At 46.2% G+C, this 26,969-nt stretch overlaps 1 protein-coding gene across 2 annotated transcripts in view; it reads right to left on the reverse strand.

The window, feature by feature from the left end:
• The window catches only part of LOC127568883 (keratinocyte-associated protein 3), a 440,350-nt gene that overhangs the window by 10,589 nt on the left and 402,792 nt on the right, over nucleotides 1-26,969 (reverse strand). Inside the window, exons 2-5 of one of the 2 annotated variants that reach the window (XM_052013114.1) lie at nucleotides 17,129-17,187; nucleotides 7,060-7,244; nucleotides 3,880-3,939; nucleotides 857-1,057 (exon numbers count right to left, since the gene is read on the reverse strand). In XM_052013114.1, the coding sequence (XP_051869074.1) occupies nucleotides 857-1,057; nucleotides 3,880-3,939; nucleotides 7,060-7,244; nucleotides 17,129-17,141 (459 nt within the window). In that variant the 5' untranslated portion in view covers nucleotides 17,142-17,187. Of the gene's footprint in view, nucleotides 1-856; nucleotides 1,058-3,879; nucleotides 3,940-7,059; nucleotides 7,245-17,128; nucleotides 17,271-26,969 lie in introns of those variants that run through there. The other variant, XM_052013113.1, reaches the window with a different exon arrangement.

The raw sequence follows: 26,969 nt of genomic DNA on the forward strand, positions 1-26,969 counted from the left end.
ATACGATAGGGTCTTTCAAGAGACTGTTAGATAGGTACATGGAACTGAGTAAGATAGAGGGCTATGGGTAAGCCTAGTAATTTCCAGGGTAGGGACATGTTCGGCACAGCTTTGTGGGCTGAAGGGCCTAAATTGTGCTGTAGTTTTTCTATGTTTCTATAAATATTGCTATAAGTCACAAAATTAAATAAATAGTGCAAAAGAGGAATAATGAGGTAACGGTCATGGGTTCATGCACTGTTCAGAAATCTGATGGCGGAGGGGAAGAAGCTGTTCCTGAATTATTGAGTATGGATCTTCAGGCTCCTGTACCTCCTCCCCAATGGAGGTATTGAGAAGAGGGCATGTCCCAGATGGTGAGGGACTTTAGTGATGGATTCCGCCTCCTTGAGGCACCACCTCTTGAAGATGTCCTCGATGGCGGGGAGGGTTGTGAACTCTCAGTTTGTTTCCTTCAGTGTGTATCTATGGAGCACCCAGGGGAAACCCACACAGTCACAGGGAGAACGTGCAAACTCCGCGCAGACAATGCTGGAGGTCGGGATTGAACCCGGGTCTCTGGCACTCCAAGGCAGTGGCTCTACCAGCTATGCCATTGTGCCAGCCTTGCAGACAAACTTATATTGCAAACAGCTTGCTCACACATCATTCTCTGCAACAGCACCCATTCTCTCTGTTGGCTTATTGGCCTTTGTTTAAAAAAAACTTTCATCTCTCTGAAGCAGCTTGGGATTTTTAAGATACCTCTTAAAAGCAAATGGCTGCTGCCGATACCTTGCAATGGTGGATTTGGTAGGTCAGACACCATTTCCTCTTTCTCCCATTCTCTTAAATGCTGCAGTGATCAATTACTTACATAGATACGGGTTGTATCGAAGGGGCAGTTGTTCGTCGTCATTGACCTGCTGGGAACAGCCGGCACCATGGTAGAGTTGCAGCCAGAAATCAGGTTCCTGCCCCCTTGAGATACTGTCAGCACAATAGCGAGAATAAGTCCAGCAGCGCAAGCCAATGACGTCAAAGTATTTAACAGGGAGCTTAACATCATTCCCCAGTGCTGTGGAGATAAAGTCAGAAATTCAGCAAGGTCATTACACAACAGGTGCCCCACCGTAAAGTTGGAGGGAATAATTTAACAGTTCACCCACCTCAACATACACAGCCAGAACTAAATTGTTATTGGAGACACAAGAGACTGCAGACAATGGAATCTGGAGCAACAATCTGCTGGGAGGAACTCAGCGGGTCGAGCAGCATCAATGGGAGGAAGGGAAGTGTCGACGTTGCATCAGGACCGACCTTGAACTTACCGAGTTCCTCCAGCAGATTATTTGTTGTTGGCAGTGAGGAGGATGACTGAGGCTACAGGAAGATATCAGTCAGCTGGTAAGAAGGACAGAGTGATATCAGATGCCGTTGAATCCTGATAAGTGTGAGGTGATGCATTTTTGGGTGGACCGTTAAAGGTAGGAATGGTGGGACCCTAGGGGGTACTAAATAACAGCGGGACCTTGGTGTACGTCCAAGACTCATTAAAGGTGGCAGTACAAGTAGATAAGGTGAAGAAGGCATGTGGGATATTTGCCTTCATTAACCGGGACAACAGAATACAATGGCAGAGAGGTTATGGGACAGCTTTATAAAGCTATTTAGACAGGCAGGGAACGGAGGAATATAGGTCACGTCCTGGCAGAGGGGATTAGTTTGGTTTGGCATCATGATTGACACAGACATGATGGGCTGAAGAGCCTGTTCCTGTGCTGTACTGTTCCATGTTCTATGCTTGATGCTGGAAGCTATACCACGTACAGTTCTGGTACACCCTGCACCATGTACAGTTCTGGTTGCCACACTATGGGAAGGATGTGATTGCACTGGAGAAGGGTGCAGAGGAGATTCACCAGCACATTGCCTGGGATGAAGTGTCCCAGATATGAGGAGAGACTGGATAAGCTGGGTTTATTTTCCTCAGAGCAGATGAGGCTGAAGGGGGACCCGTTATACAAAATTCTGAGGGACATAGTAGGATATATAACAGAAAACTTTTTCCCAAGAGCAGAGGTGCCTAGAAGTAGAGGGCACAGGCTTACAGCAAGGGGCTGGAGGTTTACAGGAGACTCATAGGAGGATTTTATCCACCCAGAATCTGGAACACACTGCCTGAGGGAATGATGGAGGCAGAGACTCTCAACATTGAAGTATCTAGACAAGCACATGAATCACCAAGGCATAGAAGGTTACGGACCAAGTGTTGATAAATGGATTAGTACAGATAGATCATCATAGACATGGTGGGTTGAAGGGCCTGTTTCTGTACTGTCGGACCCTGTGACTGGTACAAGCTCCGGAATCAGTAGGTCAGGATTACATAGTTCAACTCAGACAAGTCTGAGCTAACATATTACATCCAATTTCATCTTCAGGTTGATTGAGCTCAATACCAAGGTTTAAAGGTGTTAATATGTTTCCTCTATTTTCTTCCTCAAGAATTAACCATTTCCTCTCCACTCCTGGCTGCTTTCCTGGGATATGTTTCCATGGATACCAGCCACACTGTCACCTCACCCCGATCAGACACAGATCAAAAGGCTCAAAGGCTGAGAGGGAAGATGAGAGAGAGAGGTGGGGCTCAAGGTAGGGGATAACAACAAAGGTTGACAATGGCAAGAAGGTCCACTGCACATCACAGAGGTAGGTCAGGCAAAGCGGAGTGAAGAGGAGAGAGCTTGGGGGAAGGTGTTGTCGCCTGTGAGACGTTTCAGTCAAACCAATTACCAATACTAAGACAAGATATCTTTATTAGTCACATGTACATCGAAACACACAGTGAAATGCACCTTTTGCGTAGAGTGTTCTGGGGGCAGCCCGCAAGTGTCGCCACGCTTCCGGTGCCAACATAGCGCGCCCACAACTTCCTAACCCGTACGTCTTTGGAATGTGGGAGGAAACCGGAGCACCCGGAGGAAACCCACGCAGACACGGGGAGAACGCACAAACTCCTTACAGACAGCGGCCGGAATTGAACCCGGGTCGCTGGCGCTGTAATAGCGTTACGCTAACCGCTGCACCACCGTGCCTGCCTATGTATGTGAGGCTACGTATGGCGAGCAAACTGACACAGTAAGGGGAGCTGTGTTCAGCAGGAGTCACAGATTCACTGGCAGAGTGCAAAAGAGTTATTGTGGGAGGGTATGTGGATTTGGGGTTGGGGTGGGGTAATCAGGTGCTGGTAGTGTGACAGTCACTGAGAGGCAGAGACGGGCATAGCCATGTGCTGGAAGTGCAGGGAGTGGGGCCGGATGGTGATCAGACTGTCTGAGAGGAGGAAAATAACAGGAGTAGAGGGGAAGACAGGATGATGCGACTGGGGGTTAGACAGGAAACGAAGAAGAGAAAATGCCAAGGATGACCGAGAGAGAGAGAGAGAGAGAAAACCCAACTCAGGTCCAGAGGACAGCCACAGAGAGCACAGACTAGACACAGAGCTGCTTGAAGAGACAATCTGGTCATAATGGAACAATCAGAGCTTTTAAAGTAGTTGACAAATTTGAGACAGACTTTATCATCCCCAATCAATCCTTCCTTCTATAGGACAATGATGTACTTTAACCAGGCACCAGGAACTAATTCATTGTTAAGGAATAGAATAGACTCTGCTTGTTATTCCAGTATTAAGGGCTATTGCTTAGCAGCAATCTGCTGGAGATAAGGACATTAATTCATCTGACTAGTCACTGATGCGGGAGCCCACACCTTGTACAAACAGCAGAAATGTTGTGCAATGTGATTGGCATGATCACAGAATCAATATCACACCTTTTGTAAAAGGCCTGCTTCACATATTCACTGCAGAATGCAGACAAGTAAGTAACCACTTACCAGCTTTACCCTGAGCAGGTTTCGCGAGACTAAGATAGCAATGATCCCAGTTGCAATACTCTGTAGAATTAAAAAATAAGAAACAAAAGTTAGTCATGACTAGAGCTTTGGAGCAATGATGGATTAAACAGTTTGAAACCCTGCAGAACCCCAACAAAACTTTTTAATATAAATACACAGACATGTATGTATTTCTCAACCCTGGATCCTCTCAAGCAGTTAACCTCGCAACAAGTGTAGCAGACGACTGCAAGGACATCAAAGTCGAGTTTATTGTCACATGCACAGGTGCAATGGAAAACTTACTTGCAGCAGCATCACAGGCACAGAGCATCATTTAAGCAGCATTCACAAGAAAAACATAAATTATACACGTTTTTCAAGAAAAAAACACAATTAGAACAAAAAGCATTTTAGTGCAAAGTGATCAGAGTGGTCTTAGTGTTGCTAAATTGTACAACTGATAATATGAGAATGAAGTTAAGTACTTTGTAGGTGTACGTCGACAAGTTTGCTATTCATGGATATCTGCTGGTTAGAGATTGTGTGCACATACGTTAAATCGTAATGAGGACGGGACCACCCATGACTGCTCCGGCTTCCAGGTGGTTCACTCATGATTCAAGAACCAGGTTCTTTAAGGTCATTAATGTCCCTTTATTCATCTCCAGCCCTGTCTTGGGGCAGGACAATGGGCCAAGGAAATTTGTCATTCGATGACCGTCACCAATTTTTACAGATGCACCATAGAAAGCATCCTATCTGGATGTATTGTGGCTTGGTACGGCAACTGCTCTGCCCGGGGCCGCAAGAAACTGCAGAGAGTAGTGAATGCAGCCCAGTCCATCACACAAACCAACCTCTCCTCTACACTTCCCGCTGTCTTGGGACCACATCCAACATAATCAACGACCCATCCCACCCCAGTCATTCTCTATTCTCCCCTCTCCTGTCAGGCAGAAGTTACAAAAGCTTGAGAACATGTACCACCAGGCTCTAGAACGGACCTCTTGTACGCTACAGGTGAACACTTGATCTTTCAATCTACCTCATCATGTCCCTTGCACTTTGTCTACCTGCACTATACTTTCTCTATAATTGTAACACAATGTTCTGCATTCTGCTTTTCCTTTTCGTACTACCTCGACTGTATGGCATGATCTGGATGGCACGCAAACAAAAGCTATTCACTGTATCTCGATACACGTGACAATAAAAGCAATTACCAAACAAGAGTCTGTGTGTGAATGCTTCGGAAACAATGTTTAACATTAGAACATAGAACACTACAGCATAGTACAGGCCCTTCGGCGCACGATGTTGTGCCGACATTTTATCCTGCTCTAGTATCTATCTAACCCTTCCCTCCCACATAGTCCTCCATTTCTTTATCATTCATGTGTCATTCCTTCCGTCCTCCTATTCTCTGCTGTCTGAAGAGAGAAACACAAGGATGTGGGGTGAGTTGGGGAATCAAGGTGCCCATTGCTCTTGCTTCCAAGCGAAGGTACGGGATTGCATGGTGAAAGGCAGGCCTGGATCAAGCTCGAGTAAAGTCTTGGATGAATATCTCACCAGCTTTCACTCAACAGCCTCAAACCTGATCGGCATCAATGAGTTAAGGTAAGGGATATCTTTTGGTGGCAATCAAAAATCAAAGCTTTGCTGTTGAGACAGGATCAGCACCTTTCTCTCAGGTGGTAGGTTCAAATCCCACTCCAGAGACCTGAGCCACAGCTTCTACCCCACTGTGGTAAGACTATTGAACGGTTCCCTTATACAATGAGATGGACTCTGACTTCACGATCTACCTTGTTGTGACCTTGCACCTTATTGCACTGCACTTTCTCTGTAGCTGTGACACTTTACTCTGTACTGTTATCGTTTTTACCTGTACTACATCAATGCACTTTGTACTAACCCAATGTAACTGCACTGTGTAATGAATTGATCTGTACGATCGGTCTGTAAGACAAGTTTTTCACTGTACCTCGGAACAAGTGACTGTAATAAACCAATACCGATACACTGTGGTGCAGAGCTGAGGGGAGTGTTGCATTGTCACAGATGCTGCCTTTCGTGCACGTTATTGAAGTGAATCAACATCTACTTTTAAAGTTCAGGGCAGAGCAGCTTCCCCAGTGCTCTGCTCAACATTTGTCACTTAGCGAAATGAGTATCACTAAAATTCATGATGTGGTTATTATATTGTTGTTTGTGGGTATTTGCTGTGTGCTAATAGCATGGAAAACACAGTATTTCATTGACTGTAAACTATTCTGACATATTGGGAACATGAAAGGCACAAAGGAAATCTGGAGCAACACACAAAGTGCAGGAAGAACTCAGCGGGTCAGGCAGCATCTGTGGACGGAAATGGACAGTCGATGTTTCAGGTTGAGATCCTTCACCTGGACTGGAAAGAAAGAGGGGAGAGAGCCAGTATGGAAAGGTGGCGAGATGGGGTGGAGCAAGAGCCGGCAGGTGATAGCTGGATCCAGGTGAGGGGGGTGATAGGCAGATGAGGGAGGGGGGAGAGTGGGAATGACGCAAGAAGCTGGGAGGTGATAGGTGGAAGTGACCAAGAGCTGATGGAATCTGATTGGAGAGGACAGCAAAACATGGAATAAAGGGAGGGAGGTGGGGAGGGGAACCAGTGGGAAGAATGTGCGGGTGATGGAAAGATGGTGGGGGAGAGCAAGAGATAGGGTGATGGGGGCCAGTAGCATCAGGAGGAAAAGAAGAGGAAAGGGACAGAGGGGAGTTAGAGAATTCGATGTTCATGCCGTCAGGTTGGAGGCAGAATATTAGAGTGCTGTTCCTATAATCTGCGTCTAGCCTCGACCTGGCAGCGGAGGAGGCCGTGGACAGACATGTCGGTGTGGGAATGGGAAGTGGAATTAAAATGGCTCGCCACTGGGAGATCCCGGCTGGTGCAGTGGATGGAGCGAAGGTGGTCAATGGAGCGGTCCCCCAATCTGCGCCTGGTCTCACCGATGTAAAGGAGGCCACACCGGGAGCACCAGATGCAATAAGTAATGCTGATAGATTTTTATTCTCCCGCCTCATGGGATCTATTCAATAGGTCCTAATACACCAATTCACCCACAAACTCTAACAAACATACTCCAGGCAGGAAGATTAGCCACTCCCATGGATAAAGCAAGCAGAAGGACTCACCAACAAACCAGAGATGACAGAAATGATATTGGCCACTGAATACTCAACAGTCACCTGGTCGTCAGGCTTCGAGATGTGCCTGAGGACTGTACCGTGGACAATTGCACCAATGATGAAATTGATGTGCCCAATAAAAATCAGTGCGATGCCCTTCCTCATCAGCTGCCGGGGCCCATTCACTTTATCTGTTGGGATCACATGAAACGTGCACTTCAGTTATAGAGTCATACAACACGGAAACAGACCTATCAGTCTACCTCATCCACACTGACCGTGTGCCCATCTATCCTAATGTGGATGGGTCAGACACCAAGAAAATTAAGAACAAATAAAAATTATATAGAGGCTGGATGATGCAAAGAAAAATATAGTGCACTTATAACTGCATCCCCCCCCCCCCCCCCCAATGTAGAGCAATGAATAGAAGAGAACAGAATGGAAAGAATGCAAGCAAATCATTGCTTCACCTGAAAGGATCATTTCACCTCATCCCTCTGGGGCCCACAGAGTTCTTTCAGGTGAAGCAGAGAAATCTCAAATGGTGTTTTGGTCAATTATCCATAACTCCTCTTTATAGATCTGTGCATTAGCTGTTGTATGATAACACTCCTGTTAAGTACCTTGGACACTATCTTATTGGCACATATAAATACAGGTTGTTATTACAACATATGGGTCTATAATACAAGATAGGAAATAGGAGTAGGCCTTATTGTTCCAAATTTCATCAGGTCATGCATGATATTCTGCCTCCAATCATTTTCCTGCCCAATATCCACATCCCCAATTTTCTTTGTGATCCAAAAATCTAAGGATCTGTTTTGAATGCGCTCATTGTCCACATCATTGGCTCTGCTCTTTGATGGCTGGAAGGAAAGAGAGGAAAGTGGAACTCATTGGATTGCTCTTTCATCAGTGCTGGTACAGCTACAAAGGACATCAATGGATTCCTTGCAGGATGTACCATGGAATGCGAAGGACTGGGGCATGATCCGGGATGCAAGGCCGGTGTTGAACCTAGGGTTGGATTTGGAAACCAATTACCTTTACCTGGGCATCAATCCTCCTGCCAGAGGAACCAGCTTCACCACAACCATAAGTCTGAACCCTTTTGTCAAGTCTCTCGTTATGAGAAAGAGCGAAGTTTCTCCAGTAGACTGGGTATTCAAGCAGGCGGGCAGCATCTGTGGCTGGTCGACATGAATGGTTTCTGTAATCTCTCGATGTTACTGAAGTCCTCATCCCTATTTTCTACCAGTAAATCTGCTCCACACCTTCTCCAAGCCCAAGGTACTCAAGTCTCATGCCTAGAAGTGCCCATAAAACATCAACTGAGGTTTAATCAGTGCTTTATAAAGATTTAAAACAATTGCTATGTTTTTGTCTTCTATGGCTCTATTGCCACATATGGAAAGTTGACTCCCAAGTGATCTGTGCACCCCAGCACCTTCATTATACCACTGATGGTAAATCCTTCAGTTGTCTCATTCCCTGAGGGCACGTACCACCAGACTTAAGGACAGCTTCTACCCCACTGTGATAAGACTATTGAACGGTTCCCTCATACGATGAGATGGACTCTGACCTCACGATCTACCTTGTTGTGACCTTGCACCTTATTGCACTGCACTTTCTCTGTAGCTGTGACACTTTACTCTATAGTGTTATTGTTTTTACCTGTACTACATCAATGCACTCTGTACTAACTCAATGTAACCACACTGTGTAATGAATTGACCTGTACAATCGGTATGCAAGACAAGTTTTTCACTGTACCTTCGTACGTAACAATAATAAACCAATACCTTTAACTTTTGACAGAATTTTCCCCTTTTCAGACATAATAACTTGTGAGACAGAAGACACTCAAGCCACATGACCAAGTTAATTCATTAAGTCAGAGTCTATTGAGTATTAATGATATACAAGTCAATAGTTGACAAAGGCAATAGATATACATGGAGCCTTCACTCTGGCCATTCCTGCTTCCACTTTCCTGGGCCTCCTGTTGACTGAAGTCAATCTTCCTCCTTTAGAATGTGCCAACAATGGTCTGTAGGTTAATTCCGAGGATAAAGGGGTTAAAGTATTAAGAAGGATGGAACAGGTTGGACCTATACTCACTGGAGTTCAGAAGAATGAGCGATGATCTTATTGAAGCACAAGATTCTGAGGGGGTTTGACAGGGTGGATTTGAGAACATTTTTCCCTGATGGGGTTATCTAGAACTTAGGGACATCGTTCAGGGAGAAAGGGGGTTACCAATTTAAGATGATCAGGAAGAATTCTTCTCTCAGAGGGTCGTGAACCTTTAGAATGTAGAGAATGACCCAGAGAACTGATGATCATTGAATATACCCAAGGTAAAGAAAGGCAAACATTTAAACACAAGGGCATCAAGGGGTAAATTAACAAAGTTATAGAGGGCCAGGTAAATTGGTTTATTATCATCACATGTACCAAGGTACGGCGAAAAACATTGTTTTGCCTGCCATCCATACAGATCATTTCATCATATCAGTGCATTGAGGTAGTACAAGGGAAAACAATAACATAATGCAGAATAAAGTGTTACAGTTACAGAGAAAGTGCAGCGCAGGCAGACAATAAGGTGGAAGGCCGTGACGAGGTAGATTGTGAAGTCAAGAGTCCATCTTTTCGTACTAGGGAACTGTTCATTAGGCTTATAACAGCTGGACAGAAGCTGTCCTTGAGCCTGGTGGTACGTGCTTTCAGGCTTTTGTATCTTCTGCCCGATGTGAGGGGGAAGAGGAAAGAATGTCTGGGGTGGGTGGGTCTTTGATAATGCTGGCTGCTTTACCGAGGCAGCAAGAAGTGTAGACAGAGTCCAAGGAGGGGAGGCTGGTTTCTGTGATGTGCTGGGCTGTGTCCACAACTCTCTGCAGTTTCTTGCAGTCTCGGACAGAGCAGTTGCCATACCAAGCTGTGATGCATCCAGATAGGAGGCTTTCTATGGTGCATCTCTGATCTTGAATGGTAGAACAGTCTTGAGGGGCCAAATGGCCTACTCCTGCTGTGTCTTATATACAGTGTACCCCCCTCACAGTGTTACCCCCCCTCACCAACACAATCATGCATGCTTTTGGCTGAAAGTTATGCTCCAGATTTGCTCGCACTTTGCCTCCAAGCCAATTCCAAATGGCTCAGCATTTAGGCTCCTTCCAGACAGTTCTTGGCCCCATCTTTGGAGCAGCTCGTAGGTCCATACCACTTTCTTCCTGCAAGTCTGTGCTTTCTAGCTGTTGACCCCCACCTTCTACCTTCAGTGACTCACAGACACATCCTGCACTAACGTCAACAATCGATGACGGACACAATCAACCTTTCGAATGGCACAACCAGATATTGGCCCGATCAGTAAAGCTTTCTCAACATGCCCTGTAATTAGTTTGTATCTTGAAAGCAAGTAAGAGCACAGAATCATCAACACCAGATCAATATTAAACAACGTATTGTAATCCATAAAGATTCACACCCTATGGGCAGCTTCTTCACACAAAGGGTGGTGCGTGTTTGGAATCAACTGCCAGAAATAGTGGTTGAGGCGGGCTCATTAGCAATGTTTAAAAGCCATCTAGATAGGCATGTGGATAGGAGAGGTTTAGAGGGCTATGGGCCAAACGCGGGCAGATGGGACTAGCTCGCTGGGCAACACAGTCAGCATGGATGAGTTGGGCTGAAGGGCCTGTTTCTGTGCTGTATCACTTTATTCCCTCATGCCTCTTTGTCTTGCTAGTTCTTTCTCAAGCCATAAGGTCTGGCCTATCTTTGTCTCCCACTGCTGTCTGGTCAATGCCCGTTTCCCTCTGAGGTGACTTTGGGACGTTTACCAAGGTTAAAGGCACCATACAAAGCAACTCATTGCTGACAGTGAGTGTGATCTAATAATAGAGCTGAGATTTGGAAAGCGATTATTCTTTCAACAGAAGTCAACACAACAGGTGCAGATAGATGTCCGAGCCTGTTGTCTATTCACTTTAATGAACAGCTGATAAGTGACAAGAGATGCTGTCAAGAATATCTTAAATTATTTAAATTTGATTAAGTGGGTAATCACACAGAACTGAAAGCACCTACGGTTGAAATCTTTCACAGGAATTTAAGATCATAACAGGACAGATCGCAGGCAGTCGGTTCATCTAGTTTATGCCTTCTGGTCGGGCAATGCATTTAGGCCCATCCTCTGTTCTTTTCCCATAACCCTGCAAGTTATTCTCCCCTCCACCCTATTCCCTTTTCAAAGACCCAGTTCACTATTTCTTCTGCTTCAGATCTTCCCTCACTTGTTGGAACATCTGTTATCAACTGACAATTTCTTGTATTTACATAGCACCTTTAACCAGGTATGACATTCAAAGGCTCTTCCTTGGAAAGTTTCCAAATACCATTTGACACTGAGCCAAGAAAAGAGACACTTGGACTTGCAACTGGAGGGATAGTTCCAGGCACATCTTGCAGGAGGACAGAAGGGGAAGAGAGATCCCTTGAAATCTGCAAGTACCTGACAGTCCTGTAGCAATAACAATCAGAGGTGAAGAAGCAGAGAGATCTCCAAGGGCTGTCGATTTGGAGGAGTCTGAGAAATGAGGGGTGGGCAAAGCCTTTGATAGATTTGAAAGCACTGATAGAAACTCAACAGTAACAGAGAACTCCAGATACCTTGGTGGTTCTTCCAGATTTCCAATGCCCAGAAGGATTGGGTGGTCATAATGTCGTGGCAATAAAGTGATTGAAGTTCCAGAGGTTTATATTACTCATATTAATAGGCTCTAAATATTTCTCACCAAAAATACTGCTTGTGACTTGATCTCAAATTATATTTTTGATTTTCTTTCTCAAATTCTCTCCCAAGAGGGAAATGGACATTGAGCAGAGAGCAGTGGGAGACAAAGATGGGCCAAACCTTGTGCTTTCAGAGAGAATTAGCAAGACAAAGGGGTATGAGGAAATCCATTTTTTATGGATTCAAATCCCAGGAGATGACCTAGATTTGACTCTCTTCCAGCCGTACCCAAGCCAGCCATTCTTTTAAGAGCTAAGGAAAACGTTTTGCTGGGATTGTCAACAGTAAGATTTATCACCGGTATGCCATGTCACCAAGCACTCTAACAAACTTCTACAGATGTAATGTTGGAAGTATCCTGACTGGTTGCATCATGGTCTGGCACAGCAATTCAAATGTGCAGGAATGCAAGAAGCTGCAGAGAGTAGTGGACTCAGCCCAATACATCACGGGCACATCCCCACCATCGGTAGTAACTACAGGAGGTGTTGCCTCAAGAAGGCAACATCCATCATCAAAGATCCCCACCATCCGGGGCATACCATCTTCTTGCAGCTACCATTGGACAGGAGGTACAGAATCCTGAAGTCCCACACCACCAGGTTCAAGAACAACTACTTCCCTTCAACATTTGGTTCTTGAACCAATCGGCACAACCCTAATCACTACCTCAATATAGCAACACTATGAACACTTTGCACTACAATGGACTTTGTTTTTTTTGTTGTGTTCTTTCTTCTATAACTTATGTTTAATATATCTTTTTCTTGTAAATGATGTATCTCTAATACTACACATCTGTGATGCTGCTGCAAGGAAGTTTTCCATTGCACCTGTGCATACATGTACTTGTGCATATGGCAATAAACTCCACCTTGACTTTGATGTTACATTTTATAGACAGAGGATTAACCAGTCAAAATCAGGAGCAAAATACAGGCCAACTTGTAGCTCGATTCCCCCATGTTATTGAGACTACATTGTTTAGGAAAGACGAAGAATCAAGAGCTTCTAGTGAAGCAGTGACCTCACCTACATTACAGCAACGACCACACTTCAAAAGCACTTCATTAATTAAATCTGCTTTGGCATGACACTGGGACCAGAAAAGCACAATAGAAATTAAATTCTTTGTTGGTTTTCAAGACAACTTCATCTATTTTCTCGCAATGCAATAAAATCGTGTGGAGTTCACGTGTTTTCCGTGTGACCACATGTGTTTCCTCCGTGTGACCACATGGGTTTCTTCCGTGTGCTCCAGTTTCCTCCCACATCCTCATGGCATACAGGTTGGTAGGTTGGTTGGTCACTGGAAATTGCCCCAGTGTGTAATTGAGTGGTAGAATCTGGGGGGAGTTGACGGGAATGATCTTAGATCTTATCTCTTAGAATGTGGGGAGAATAATAAAAAGCGATTAATGTAGGGTTCGTGTAAATGGATGTTTGATGGCCAGCACAGATTCAGTGGCCTGAAGGGCCTGTATATCTCTAGGACTCTAAAATGCATTCTAACTCCTCAGACACAAGAGATTTTTGCAATGTGGCAGCTTTATTCTTGTTTCGCTTGTTCTTGTTGTATATTAAGCACAGTATTGGGTTAACCATTTTGAGAGGCACAAATCTTGTATTTACATAACAGCATTGAAGACTACAACAGGGAGACAACCACCAGCTGCACACACAGGTGATGGTTTTATTGTCACATAATCCTTCAAAATTTCAGCAAAGGAACCCTTTTGGACCAAGTATCCATCCTGACCAAAGCAAAGATCCATTCAGACTGCTCCCACTTTGCAGCTCTCACAACTTTGGTTACAGTTCATCCTTCCGGGTTTCCGCCTCTATCACCCTGTCAGAGAGAGTTCCACTGTCTTCCAATCCTTGTACAAATCAACTTCATGGACTCTGATATTCAATTCTCTCCTACAGTAAAGACATTGTTCCTATTCATCATAATCTCAAATACCTCAATTAAATTTCCCCAAAACATCTTTCGTTCTCCAGAAAACAGCTTCAGCCAAGTCATTGCTCATAAACAATGACCTCAGCGACTGATTGCAGGTACTCGTTTTGCCTGCCTCCACTGTGTACTTGACAACATCCTCCTCTGTATCCTCACTAGTGCTAACACAGCGTTCCTATTGTGCGGTGGCCGGAATTGTACTCAATACTCTAAGCTATGGTCTAACTAATTCTTCAGATGCCACCTCCCTGCTCTCATATTCTGTACGCCCACTAACAAAGGCAGGTCTGCTGTACGTGGTCTTAACTAGATCACACCCCTGTCCAGATACCGTTAGGAATCTGTGGAAATTCACTCCCCACATCTGACGTCATTTCTCTGACCCTACCATTTGCTTGCAACGCACGCAAAATGCTGGAGGAACTCAGCGGGTCAGGCAGCATCTATGGACTGGAAAGGAAGAGACTGGAAGAGACAGTCCTTTCATCAGGACTGGAAAGGAAGAGGGCAGAAGCCGGAATAAGGTGGTGGTGGGGGGGGGGGAGGGGGAAGCAGTACATGCAGGCAGGGGATGGGTGAGTCCAGGAGAGAGGGGGAAGGTAGGAGGGTGGGGGAGGGGGGAGATGTAAGAAGCTGAGAGGTGACAGGTAGAAGAGGCAAAGGGCTGAAGAAGAAGGAATCCGGTAGGAGAGGGCAGTGGACCATGGAATAAAGGGAAGGAGGTGGGTTATTCCATCTGCAGAATCTCTTCTGTCTACTATTTGCTTATTCCTTTCCCTTGTTTACACTCAAGTACATTTAGAACATAGAACAGTACAGCACAATATAGGCCCTTCGGCCCACAATGTTGTGCCGACCTTTAAACCTTGCCTAAGACTATTTAACCCTTTCCTCCCACATAAAGGGATTTTAAATTCCTCCATATGCTTATCTAGCACTCTCTTGAACTTGACCAATGTACCTGCCTCCACCACCACCCCAGGCAGCGCATTCCATGCACCAACCACTCTCTGGGTGAAAAACCTTCCTCTGATATCTCCCTTGAACTTCCCACCCATTACTTTAAAGCCATGCCCTCTTGTATTGAGCATTGGTGGCCTGGGAAAGAGGCGCTGGCTGTGGTCACACATATGTGGCTCAAATTACATTTGCCGGGTACTTGCCCACCTTGTCCAACTTCTTTTCTGACTGGGACTTCCCCCTGACCACGGTCTAGAGAGCTTGCACTCGTATCTCTGCCATTTCCCGCACCTCTGTTCTCACCCCCACCCCTCCCAGACCCAACAGGGATAAGGACCCCCTTGTCCTCCATCCCACCAGCCTACATATCCAACACATCATTCTCTGCCTCTTCCGCCATCTCCAACGGGACCCCCCCACATCTTCCCCTCCCCACCCCTTTCTGCCTTTCGTAGGGACCGTTCTGTCTGCTACTCCCTCGTTCACTCCTCCCCCTCCCCCTACCCATCCCGCTCCCACCCCGGGAACTTTCCACTGCCCCCTCCACAGGTGCAACACCTGCCCCTACACCACCTCCATCCAGGGACCCAAACGGTCCTTTCAGGTGAGACAGAGATTCACCTGCACCTCCCTTAATATCATCGACTGCATTCGGTGCTCCAAGTGCGGCGTCCTCTACATTGGAGGGACCAAACGCAGGCTAGGTAACTGTTTTCGCAGAACACCTGCGCTCCGTCCGTAACCGCGACCTGCATCTCCCAGTTGCCAGTCACTTCAACTCCCCCTCCCACACTATCACTGATATGCAGTCCTCTGCCTCCTCCACTGCCAGGAGAATTCCAAGCGCAGACTGGAGGAACGGCACCTCATTTTCCATCTTGGAACATTGAATTCCCCCACTTCAGGTAATCCCCACCCCACCCCACTTCCCCACAAACCCCCCCCCACCCACCACGCTTCTTCTCTTCTTCCCTTTCCTAGCCTTTTTTTCCTCTCTCTCCTTACCTTTGACCCATCCCCCGGTGGATCTGCTCTCCCCTCCTCCCCCGCACCTCCCTATCACTATTTCTTACCTGCATCTACCTACCACCACCTTGCGCCCACCCCGCCTCCCCTCTTTTGTCCACCTATCACTGCTCTGCTTTTCCCTCCTATATATTGGGCTTCCCCTTTTCCTATCTTCTGTCCCGAAGAAGGGTCCTGACCCGAAACGTTGACCGGCTGCTTTTCTCCACGGATGCTGCCTGGCCTGCTGAGTTCCTCCAGCATCATCTTGTTTTACATTTAAAAGGTACTTGGGCAGGTATGTGGATAGGAAAGGTTTAGAGGGAAATGGGCCAAACACAAGCAAATGGGCCTGCTTAGGTGGCACCTTGATCAAGCTGGGCCAAAGGGCCTGTTTCCATGCTGTATCTCTCTATGACTCCTTGACTCTTAAAAGCACCACCCTCATCAACCCTACTTTTTATCTCAGGAAATGCAATAATCTTCCCCAGTGACAAAGGAAGCCGTGAGACATGGAATATTCTTCCATTCCCAATCAAACAACTTGATACACAAAACAAAATTTCCCACTGGGTAACCCATAAAATGAAAGCACCTGATCCATGTTGTAAAGGGCTTTTCTCTTTGGAGAGGAGGAGGATGAGAGGTGACTTGATAGAGGTGTACAAGATGATGAGAGGCATAGATTGAGTGGACAGTCAGAGACTTTTTCCCAGGGCGACAATGGCTAACACGAGGGGACATAATTTTAAGGTGATTGGAGGAAGGTATAAGGGGGATGTCAGGGGTAATTTTCCACACAGAGAGTGGCGGGTGCATGGAACGCACTGCCGGCAGGGGTTGTGGGGGCAGATACATTAGGGACATTTAAGAGACTTAGACACATGAATGATAGAAAAATAGGGGGCTATGTGGGAGGGAAGGGTTAGTTAGATCTTAGAGCAGGATAGAATGTGGGCACAACATTGTGGGCCGAAGGGCCTTTACTGTGCTGTAGTGTTCTATGTTGTTCTATGTAAACAAAGACCATTCAGCCAGTCGCTGCTAATACTGACCCTCTGACACTGATCCAATCAGACCCATTTCCAGTGCATTCGGTTTCATAATATTTTGAGCACAATGGATCGATTGGGAGCAGAAGTTCTTTTCTTTAACCCCTATGGTATTTATAGAAGTAACTTAAGTTAAACTAGGGGAGGGAGTTGCTCTTCGCACAGAAGTTGAGGGCAGGGTTTGAGATCAGGAGCGTTGTGTTTGAAGAAGAACAAACAGAACGAGGAGGAAGCTCCTCACCCCACCCCTCCCCTCCCCGCATGAGCGGCCCTGCCGGCACTCACCGAAGCCGCACATGTCGCCGCTGCACCAGGTGCCGGTCCCGGTCCCGATCCCGATCCCGATCCCGGACCCGCTGACCGCCGCCGTCCGCCCCACCGACCGCCGCACCTTGGCCAGGTACCTGCGCTGACGTCACTGCCCATCGCGGCACCGGAAGCCTGAAGCCATTTCCGGACACGGCATCTCGGTCAGGTGAGGACCCGGCCAGGTGAGGTCCGGTCCGGGCCAGGTGAGGACCCGGCCAGGGCCAGGTGAGGTCCGGTCCGGGCCAGGTGAGGACCCGGCCAGGTGAGGTCCGGGTCAGGTGAGGACCCGGCCAGGTGAGGTCCGGTCCGGGCCAGGTGAGGACCCGGCCAGGGCCAGGTGAGGTCCGGTCCGGGCCAGGTGAGGACCCGGCCAGGTGAGGTCCGGGCCAGGTGAGGACCCGGCCAGGTGAGGTCCGGGCCAGGTGAGGACCCGGCCAGGTGAGGTCCGGTCCCGACTGGGTGAGGTGGGGTCCCGGCCAGGGGAGGACCGGGCCAGGTGAGGACCAGTCCTGGCCAGGTGAGGACACGGCCAGGTGAGGTCCTGTCTGGGCCAGGTGGGGTCCCGGCCAGGTGAGGACACGGCCGGGTGAGGTGGGGTCCCGGCCAGGGGAGGACCGGGCCAGGTGAGGTGGGGTCCTGGCCAGGGGAGGTGAGGACCTGGCCAGGGGAGGACAGGGCCAGGTGGGGTCCCGGCAAAACGTCTGCCCCATCTCCCCTGCCCCATCTCCCCTATCACGTTTCCCAGGGAAAAAGCAGACGAAGCAAGGAATACTGGAGCACAGAGGTAGGATGCTGGTCCAAGTCTGGCAGATGGAAATCAGAAACAAAATGCAGGCACTGGAGGTCAGAACTAAAACCTGCAGGAAGAAGCAGTGTGCTGGGAACTCGGTGGGTTGAGCAGCATCTGTGGGGACAAAGGATTGGGGGTTGAAACCCTTCATCTGGGCTGAGAATGGAGCGGGGTGGGGGGGGGGGGGGGGGGGGGGGGTGGGTGGCCGGCCAGTGTAAAGAGGAGAAGAGCAGTCAGACAGGAGTCCGAGGAGCTTGATGGACTGAGGAGGGGTGTAAGATGGAGACAGTAGCAGGTGAATGAGAGATGGAGGCAGACCGAGAGAGAGAGAGAGCGAACAGAGTCAGATGGAGTGGGGTGGTGGGAGGGGAGGGTGAAGGTTGGAGACAGCTGCAGGAGGGAGATAAGCAGGAACATTCTCTCTTTTCTCCTCTTCCATGGGGTAGAAGATACAGGAGCCTGAGGGCACGTACCACCAGACTTAAGGACAGCTTCTACCCTGCTGTGATAAGACTATTGAACAGTTCCCTTCTACAATGAGATGGACTCTGACCTCACGATCTACCTTGTTGTGACTTTGCACCTTATTGCACTGCACTGTCTCTGTAGCTGTGACACTTTACTCTGTACTGTTATTGTTTTTACCTGTACTACATCAATGCACTCTGTACTAACCCAATGTAACTGCACTGTGTAATGAATTGACCTGTACGATCGGTGGGCAAGACAAGTTTTTCACTGTACCTCGGTACAAGTGACAATAATAAACCAATACCAACACAGAGGGCCACCGGTGTTGGAATATGATAAGTAAAGGAGGTGAGATAGGGAACCACTGGGGAAAGGTGTATGTGGGTGTAATGGGTGGATGGAATCAGGAGGGTGACAAGGGTGGGGGTGGGGGGGCTGGAGGGGTAGGTGGTGGGAAAGGGGCACAGAAATGGGAGGACCAGAGGAGGATGAGAAAGTGGGGGGGAGGGGGGCAGAGGGAGAAAACTCACCAGAGGGGAGGGTTACCTAAAACTGGAAAACTCAATGTTCCCGCCATTGGGTCGTAGACTACCCAGGCGGAATACGAGGTGTTGTTCCTCCAGTGTGTGTGGGGCCTCACCTTGGCAGTGGAGAAGGCAGAGGATGGACAGCTCAGTTTGGGAACAGGAAAGGGAAACAAAGCGGCATGCAACCAGGAGCTCAGGATGGCCGTTGCGGATAGGGTGTCAGTTCTCTGCAAAACCTGCAGCTGTTGGAAACCCGAAAACAAAGCCAGGAAATTGCCGCAAACACTCAGGAGGTCAGGTAGTGTCTGTGAAGCCAGAAATGCAGTTAACGTTTTAGGTTGAAGACTTCATCAAAAGAGGGAAAGAGAAAGCAAATTAGTTTTACATCACAGAGAATTGTTGTAGAACAGAGAACAGTACAGCACAGGAACAGGCCCTTTGGCCCGCCATGTCTGTACCAACCATGATGCCAATTAAATCAATCACATCTGCTTGCACATGATCCATATCCCTCTTAGATAGATACATGAATGATAGAAAAATAGGGGGCTATGTGGGAGGGAGGGGTTAGATAGATCTTAGAGCAGGATAAAATGTCGGCACAACATTGTGGGCTGAAGGGCCTGTACTGTGCTGTAGTGTTCTATGTTCTCCATTTCCTGCTTGTTCATGTGTCTGTCTAAATGCCTCTTAAATATAGATAATGCATTAACAAATGTTTGTTAGATGCTTTCAGGTTAATTTCTGGACAGGTCTGCAATCTGTCCCAAACCTTGAGCCCCCCAAAAGAGCCAGAGAAGCAATGAATTAGATTTGAATGGTCCCGACAACATTACACCCATCATCATTCTGACCAAAGGTCTCATCCTTCCACAGATGCTGCCTGACCTACTAAGAGTTTCTATTTTTATTACAAGTTTTCAGCATCTGCATATTTTCCTGCTTTTTGAACACACCACTCATGATTGAGATTCTTCACATACCCTTTGGAGAGGCTGGGCAGGCACGGTAGTGTAGCGGTTAGCATAACGCTTTACAGCGCCAGTGACCCGGGATCAAATCTGGCAACTATCTGTAAGGAGTTTGTACGTTCTCCCCGTGGGTTTCCTCCGGGTGCTCCGGTTTCCTCCCACATTCCAAAGACGTACGGGTTAGGAAGTTGTGGGCGTGCAATGTTGGCGCCGGAAATGTAGCGACACTTGCGGGCTGCCCCCAGAAAACTCTACGCAAAAGATGCATTTCACTGTGTGTTTCAATGTACATGTGACTAATAAAGAAATCTTATCTTATAAAAGTCTAAAAGTTGAGTGGGGATTGGGAGTCAGGGAATGTGGGAGACTTTGAGTGCTGAAGTGTGAGGTCACAGATAGGTGAAGCTCACCAGCGCCTCTACTTCCTCAGGAGGCTGAAGAAATTTGGTGTGTCCACGTGCCACACTTACTTTAGCTACCCTCTTCCTTTTTATATATCCACAGCTGGTCTTGCTTTTTGTTTTGATATTGGTTGCTAGATTTCTCTCAAAATCAATTTTCACCCTCCTTATTAGCTTATTAGTCCCACGCTGTGGTTCCTGAAAAATTCCCAGTCATCTGATCCTTTTGCCACTTCATACGCGCAAGTTTTAATGTAATATTTCCTTTGACTTCCTTTGTTTTCATTGGGCCTCTCTCTGCAATAATTTTTTTTTTCTGGGCATTATGAAACGGTTACTTAAATATAACATCGAATAACCTAGAATACTGAGTTCCCAGTCCTCCGTGAAGAGATTCACAAGGTTAATTGCAGGGCTCTCATGAATAACACTCACTGTTTTAGGAACAGCTTCTTCCCCTCCGCCATCAGACTTCTGAACAGTCCATGAACGGTCCTCATTATTCCTCCTCTGTACTATTTACTTTTTTGTGTAACTTGTAGTGATTTTTAATGTCTTGCACGGTACTGCTACCACAAAATGACAAATTTCACAACATATGTCAATGATAATAAATCCGATTCTGATGAATGGTTAAAAAAAAGGTTAAAGTCCCTGAAACTTAGAAGAATGAGGGTGATCTTATGGAAATATAAGATCCTAAGGGCGTATAACAAGGTAGATGTTGAGATGTTTCATTATAGGAAGGATATGGAAACGTTGGAAAGGGTGCAGAGGAGATTTACCAGGATGCTGCCCGGTTTAGAGAGTATGGATTATGTGGAGAGACTAAGGGAGCTAGGGCTTTACTCTGGAGAGAAGGAGGATGAGAGGAGACATGATAGACGTGTACAAAATATTAAGGGGAATAGATAGAGTGGACAGCCAGTGCCTCTTTCCCAGGGCACCAATGCTCAATACAAGAGGGCATGGCTTTAAAGTAATGGGTGGGAAGTTCAAGGGAGATATCAGAGGGAGGTTTTTTTTACCCAGAGAAGGGTTGGGGCATGGAATACGCTGCCTTGGGCAGTGGTGGAGGCAGGTACATTGGTCAAATTCAAGAGATTACTAGATAAACATATGGAGGAATTTAAAATAGAGGGATATGTGGGAGGAAGGGGTTAGATAGTCTTCGGCGAGGTTTAAAGGTCGGCACAACATTGTGGGCCGAAGGGCCTGTATTGTGCTGTACTGTTCTATGTTTCCTGTGGTGGGAGAGCTCAAACAAGGTGGATAACTACAAGACAAGGGGATGTTCATTTAAATCTGGAGTAGGAATTTCTGCTCACAGAGGGTGGGGAATCCTTGAAATTCTCTACCCAGGAGGGTTGTGGAGGCTGGATCATTAGAAGTAGTTTTGAAAGATCAGGTTAATTTAAACTGGCATAGAAGAGCTGAGGCGGAAAATCAGTGAAGATCACATTGAATGGTGGAGCAGGCCCTGCTCCTGTTTTGTTGAACTATCTGACTTTGTTGTGTTGCTACATTAAAAGGTACAAGTTTTTTTTCTTTTGCACAACTATGAAATGGAATAGACCATTAATAGCACATTAGTTTATTAAGTGGATGCATTACACAGCTGTAAGTCTTCTGTGGATTCAGTCATATTAACCACCCTAAATAAATAAATCTTGGCTCCCACCCGTTGCAAATGGGTATTTAGGCATGTTCATCATGCAGATTATATGGGGCCTTAGAGAGGAGAAGAAAATTCAGCTGTGCTTTTGTGCTCCTTATCTCTCCCTAGTGATCCAGAGACTGTTTATTAACCAACATGATAAAGTATGTCAGTGTGAATCACTTGTGCAGATAAAAGGTCATTAGCAAGATTCCAATTGACTTAGATAATGCGCCACAGTCAAATAGTCAGCTCATTGCCTAAATGGTCATTCTTTATTTAGGGAGCTGGACAAACTATGAAGGTTAGAACAATGGTTCCAGTGGCAGGGGAAGAACCACCTTGTTCCAACGCAGGCAGTTTCTGGGTATAATCTGGTTTCTTTGGACACTGAGTATGCATGGCCCACAGGTCTTAAATCATATGCATCCTTTCTAGTGAGTTGGAAAGCAGGAGTGTGACCTTTGTGACCATGCAAGGTAAACTACAAAGTCCATTCTCACACAGTTCTCGTTAACCAAATATAATTAGAAGCTTTGCATCTACAGAGCACTGTTTATGACCTCAAGATGCCTCTTTACTGGCAATCAGACACTACACAGCAAGCTCCCACAAACAGCATTGTGACAACGACAAGATAGCATTTTAGTGAAATTAGTTATTACACTTTAGTTAAGACAGAGAGAACAGCTCGGCTCTTTCAATAATATAATGGGATCCTTGCATCCACCCAAGAGAGTAGTAGAACATTTTGTTGCTATCATTGCCTTCAGTTGCCAAAGCCACATCTGAGAACACTTCTGACAGTATAACACCCCCTCTGAACCACACTGGCTCATTGGTGACACAACTTCTGTCCCAGAGGTGAAAGCACTACTGAGCCCTGGTTAATGCTAACTCAACCTACCTTCTCGCCAGCAAAGGTAGCCAGAAGAGGGAGTAGTGAACATCACCAACAGCCTGTCCTGGTCAAATCACATAGACGCCACGGCCAAGAAAGCTCACCAGAGCCTCTACTTCCTCAGGAGGCTAAAGAAATTTGGTTTGTCCCCTTTGGCACTCACCAACTTTTATCGATTCACCATAGAAAACATCCTATCTGGTTGCATCGTGGCTTGGTACGGCAACTGCTCTGCCCAGGACTGCAAGAAACTGCAGAGAGTTATGGACACAGCCCAGCGTGTCACGGTAACCAGCCTCCCTTCCTTGGACTGTGTCTTTACCTCTCGCTGTTTTGGTGAAGCAGCCAGCATCAAAGACCCCACCCACCCGGGACATTCTCTCTTCTCTCCTCTTCCATCAGGTAGAAGATACAGGAGCCTGAGGGCATGTACCACCAGACTTAAGGACAGCTTCTACCCTACTGTGATAAGACTATTGAACGGTTCCCTTATACAATGAGATGGACTCTGACCTCACGATCTACCTTATTGCGACCTTGCACCTTATTGCACTGCACTTTATCTGTAGCTGTGACACTTTACTCTGTACTGGTATTGTTTTTACCTGTACTACCTCAATGCACTCTGTACTAACTCAATGTAACTGCACTGTGAAATGAATTGATCTGTACGATCGGTGTGCAAGACAAGTTTTTCACTGTACCTTGGTACAAGTGACAATAATAAACCAATACCAATAATAGTTGTAATGGGGAGAATTCAAGGGTGTGGGTTGGGGAGTGATGCAAAACATTACGAGTCATAATTCACCTTTGTCCGGCATTAAACCCAGGCAACAGCCAAGCCCATCAAGTTTGATGTACACTACACTTTCTCTGTATCTGTATTTGCATTCTGTTATTTTCCCTTGTACTACTTCAATGCACTGTTGTAATTGAAATGATCTGTGTGGGTGGCATTGCAACGCAGTTTTTCCGCTGTACCTCGGTACATGTGACAACAATAAATCAATACCAAGATCAGTCAGTAAAATGCATAATGTTCTGTTCTGGATTCCCAGCTAATCAGAGATTTATCGTACAGCTCATCACTAACTTGTGGGTGTATCTCAGTAATCCTTTCAGTGATGGTTCAAATTACAGTTTCAGATGAATGAGACTGTTGCAACATAGAAATAAACGCAGCATGAACTATTCCTGTGAATGTGACAGACCAAAATCATTCATTGTCCCACCTATTAATAGCTTTTCAGGATCAACATTCTACTTCCTGTTCAATCGTTTTGCCTGGAGGATTGCCCAAGGCTCACAGCACATGGCACTCGCTGGATCCGTGAACGTTGGCTATGTATAGAAGCATCACAATAGATACGAGCCCAACCTGATGTAAAAGCAGATGCAGTGGTGGAGTCACAAGATGCTGAAGTGTGGTTAGCCAAGTGTTAGCTTCAGTTCATACACAGGAATCGCTATTTATGATGTAAAACCATTCCAAAGAGCTTCGTAAGACAGTTATCAAACAAAAACTTACACCGTGCCCCATAAGATACTAGGATAGCTGATCAAAGGCTTCATCCAGAGGTGCGAGGAAAGAGGTAAGTACATCAGGTAGGAGGTACAGGAGTCTGAAGACCCACACCTCAAGGTTCAACAACAGCTTCTTCCCCACTGCCGTCAGGTTCTTGAACCCACCTGAAAAACCCTCACACTACCTTGGACTATTTGTTTTCCCCTCTCTCTCACAACCTTGCACTAGTGTCGTTGTTTATTTTGTTGGTTTCTTTTTGCACATGTGTAAATTGTCTATAACTTATGTTAGTTTAAATTTACGCCAACTTGTTTGTCCTCATCTTTAAATGTACTGTGCTGCTGTTGCAAAAAGCTAAATTTCGTGGCATTTATACCGTGTGTGTATGCCTATGGCAACAATAAACTTGAACATGACTGGGATTTTGATAAGTAATTTCAAAGCCTCAGGGTGTGGCAACTGAACATGGAACACTACAGCACAGTACAGGCCCTTTGGCCCACTATGTTGTGCCGACAGTTTATCCTGCTCCAAGATCTATGTAACCCTTCCTCCGCCACCTTACTCCAAGCTGTCTCCAAGCAAAAACCAGAACAACATTGATGCCAAGTTTACACCTGGTTGCCTTTATTTGTTACATGAACCTTTGGTGTCAAAGTTCCCCGTATAACTTTGTCTGTATCTGCAAATCTCTCCAAGCCTTTTACACAGAGAGTGGTGGGTGCGTGGAACGCACTGCCAGCATAGGTTGTGGGGGCAGATACATTAGGGACATTTAAAAGACTCTTAGATAGACACGTGAATGATAGAGAAATGGAGGGCTATGTGGGAGGGAAGGGTTAGATAGACCTTGGAGCGGGATAAAATGTCCGCATAACATTGTGGGCTGAAGGGCCTGTACTGTGCTGTAATGTTCTATGTTCTATGAAGGTGGTCACCAATGGTGAAGCAATAAAATTCAAGCCCAGATTTCCAGCAGCACAGATATCTTAAAAAGTTGAATAAAGGCTGAATGAAATTCCAGGGAAGGGGTATTTGAAAACAAGGATACAGCTTTCAAATCAAAGCATTGCTAAATTAGAAACTGACCCAGGTTCAGTAAGCACAGGAGTGATGGATAAATGGGATGCTGTGATTTAAGATAAGGTAAATTTTTTGCTGACCAGTTTATTAATGCCCATCATTGTCGCAAACTCCACAAGTGATGGTTGAATCTTTGCAGTGTAACTGAGCAACATGGCCTACATTGTTTAAACAATGGAAATTTTTTAAAATAAAAGAACTCACAGTTGAAAAGTTAAACTTTTCATGTAGGATACAGCAGGATTTCCTTAATACATCATTGGATAAATGAAAGAAAAACACTTTTTCTGGCCCGACCTTTGTCCAGTGCTGTAAATTGGCTAATCTGAGTAGATTCATCTGTTCCACTTGGTAGATGAATGTTACCCAAGAATCATCTTCCTGATGAATGTGTTTGGAGAGCATCCATCTTTAAAGAACGCCCTGAACCCCACCACCTCCCTAAAACATACCTTACAACTTTTCATCTCCCTTCCAATAAAGAAAAATGCACTCTTGATGACCTTTCCAATTCTCCCACTACTCCCATTTTTAAAGAGTTCATACATTTTACATCAAAGAACAATTAAAATGGCATCTGGTGTTTGCTTTGTATAAGTTTGGCATGTTGACAACATTAAAATTGGATGTTGCATTCCACAGATCACATGGATCAGTCAGTTCAGCAAGGTTCTGGTACCCTTCGAATTTTACCTGCTGCAAGTCAAAATATTCTACAAGCATATTCAAAGGGTGGTCAGGGACAGAGTAGGTCACCTTGAGGATCACTTTGGTAATCTATACGTAGAGCCCCAGAAAATATGCAAGGTCTTAAACGAATATTTCTCATCCATTTTTACCTTGGAGAAGGGCATCAAAGTGATTGAGTTCAGTGGAGGGAACAGTGATATCTGCAGCATACCAACATTATGAAGGTGGTGGTGGTGGTCTTGAAAAGTGAAAGTCATGTTTATTGTCATATAGCTATATAGGACCCTGGTCAGGCCCCACTTGGAGTATTGTGCTCAGTTCTGGTCGCCTCACTACAGGAAAGATGTGGAAGCCATAGAGAGGGTGCAGAGGAGATTTACAAGGATGCTGCCTGGAATGCGGAGCATGCCTTATGAAAGCAGGCTGAGGGAACTCAGCCTTTTCTCCTTGAAGAGACGGAGGATGAGGGGGGACCTGATAGAGGTGTCTAAGATGATGAGAGGTATTGATCGGGTAGATAGTCAGAGGCTTTTCCCCAGGGCTGAAATGGTGGCCACAAGAGGACATAGGTTTAAGGTGCTGGGGAGTAGATATAGAGGAGATGTCAGGAGAACGTTTTTTACTCAGAGTGGTGAGTGCGTGGAATGGGCTGCTGGCAACGGTGGTGGAGGCAGATACGATAGGGTCTTTCAAGAGACTGTTAGATCGGTACATGGAGCTGAGCAAAATAGAGGGCTATGAGTAAGCCTAGTAATTTCTAGGGTAGGGACATGTTCAGCACAGCTTTGTGGGCCGAAG

The sequence above is a fragment of the Pristis pectinata genome, chromosome 3 (assembly GCF_009764475.1).
Source record: "Pristis pectinata isolate sPriPec2 chromosome 3, sPriPec2.1.pri, whole genome shotgun sequence".
Taxonomy (NCBI): domain Eukaryota; kingdom Metazoa; phylum Chordata; class Chondrichthyes; order Rhinopristiformes; family Pristidae; genus Pristis; species Pristis pectinata.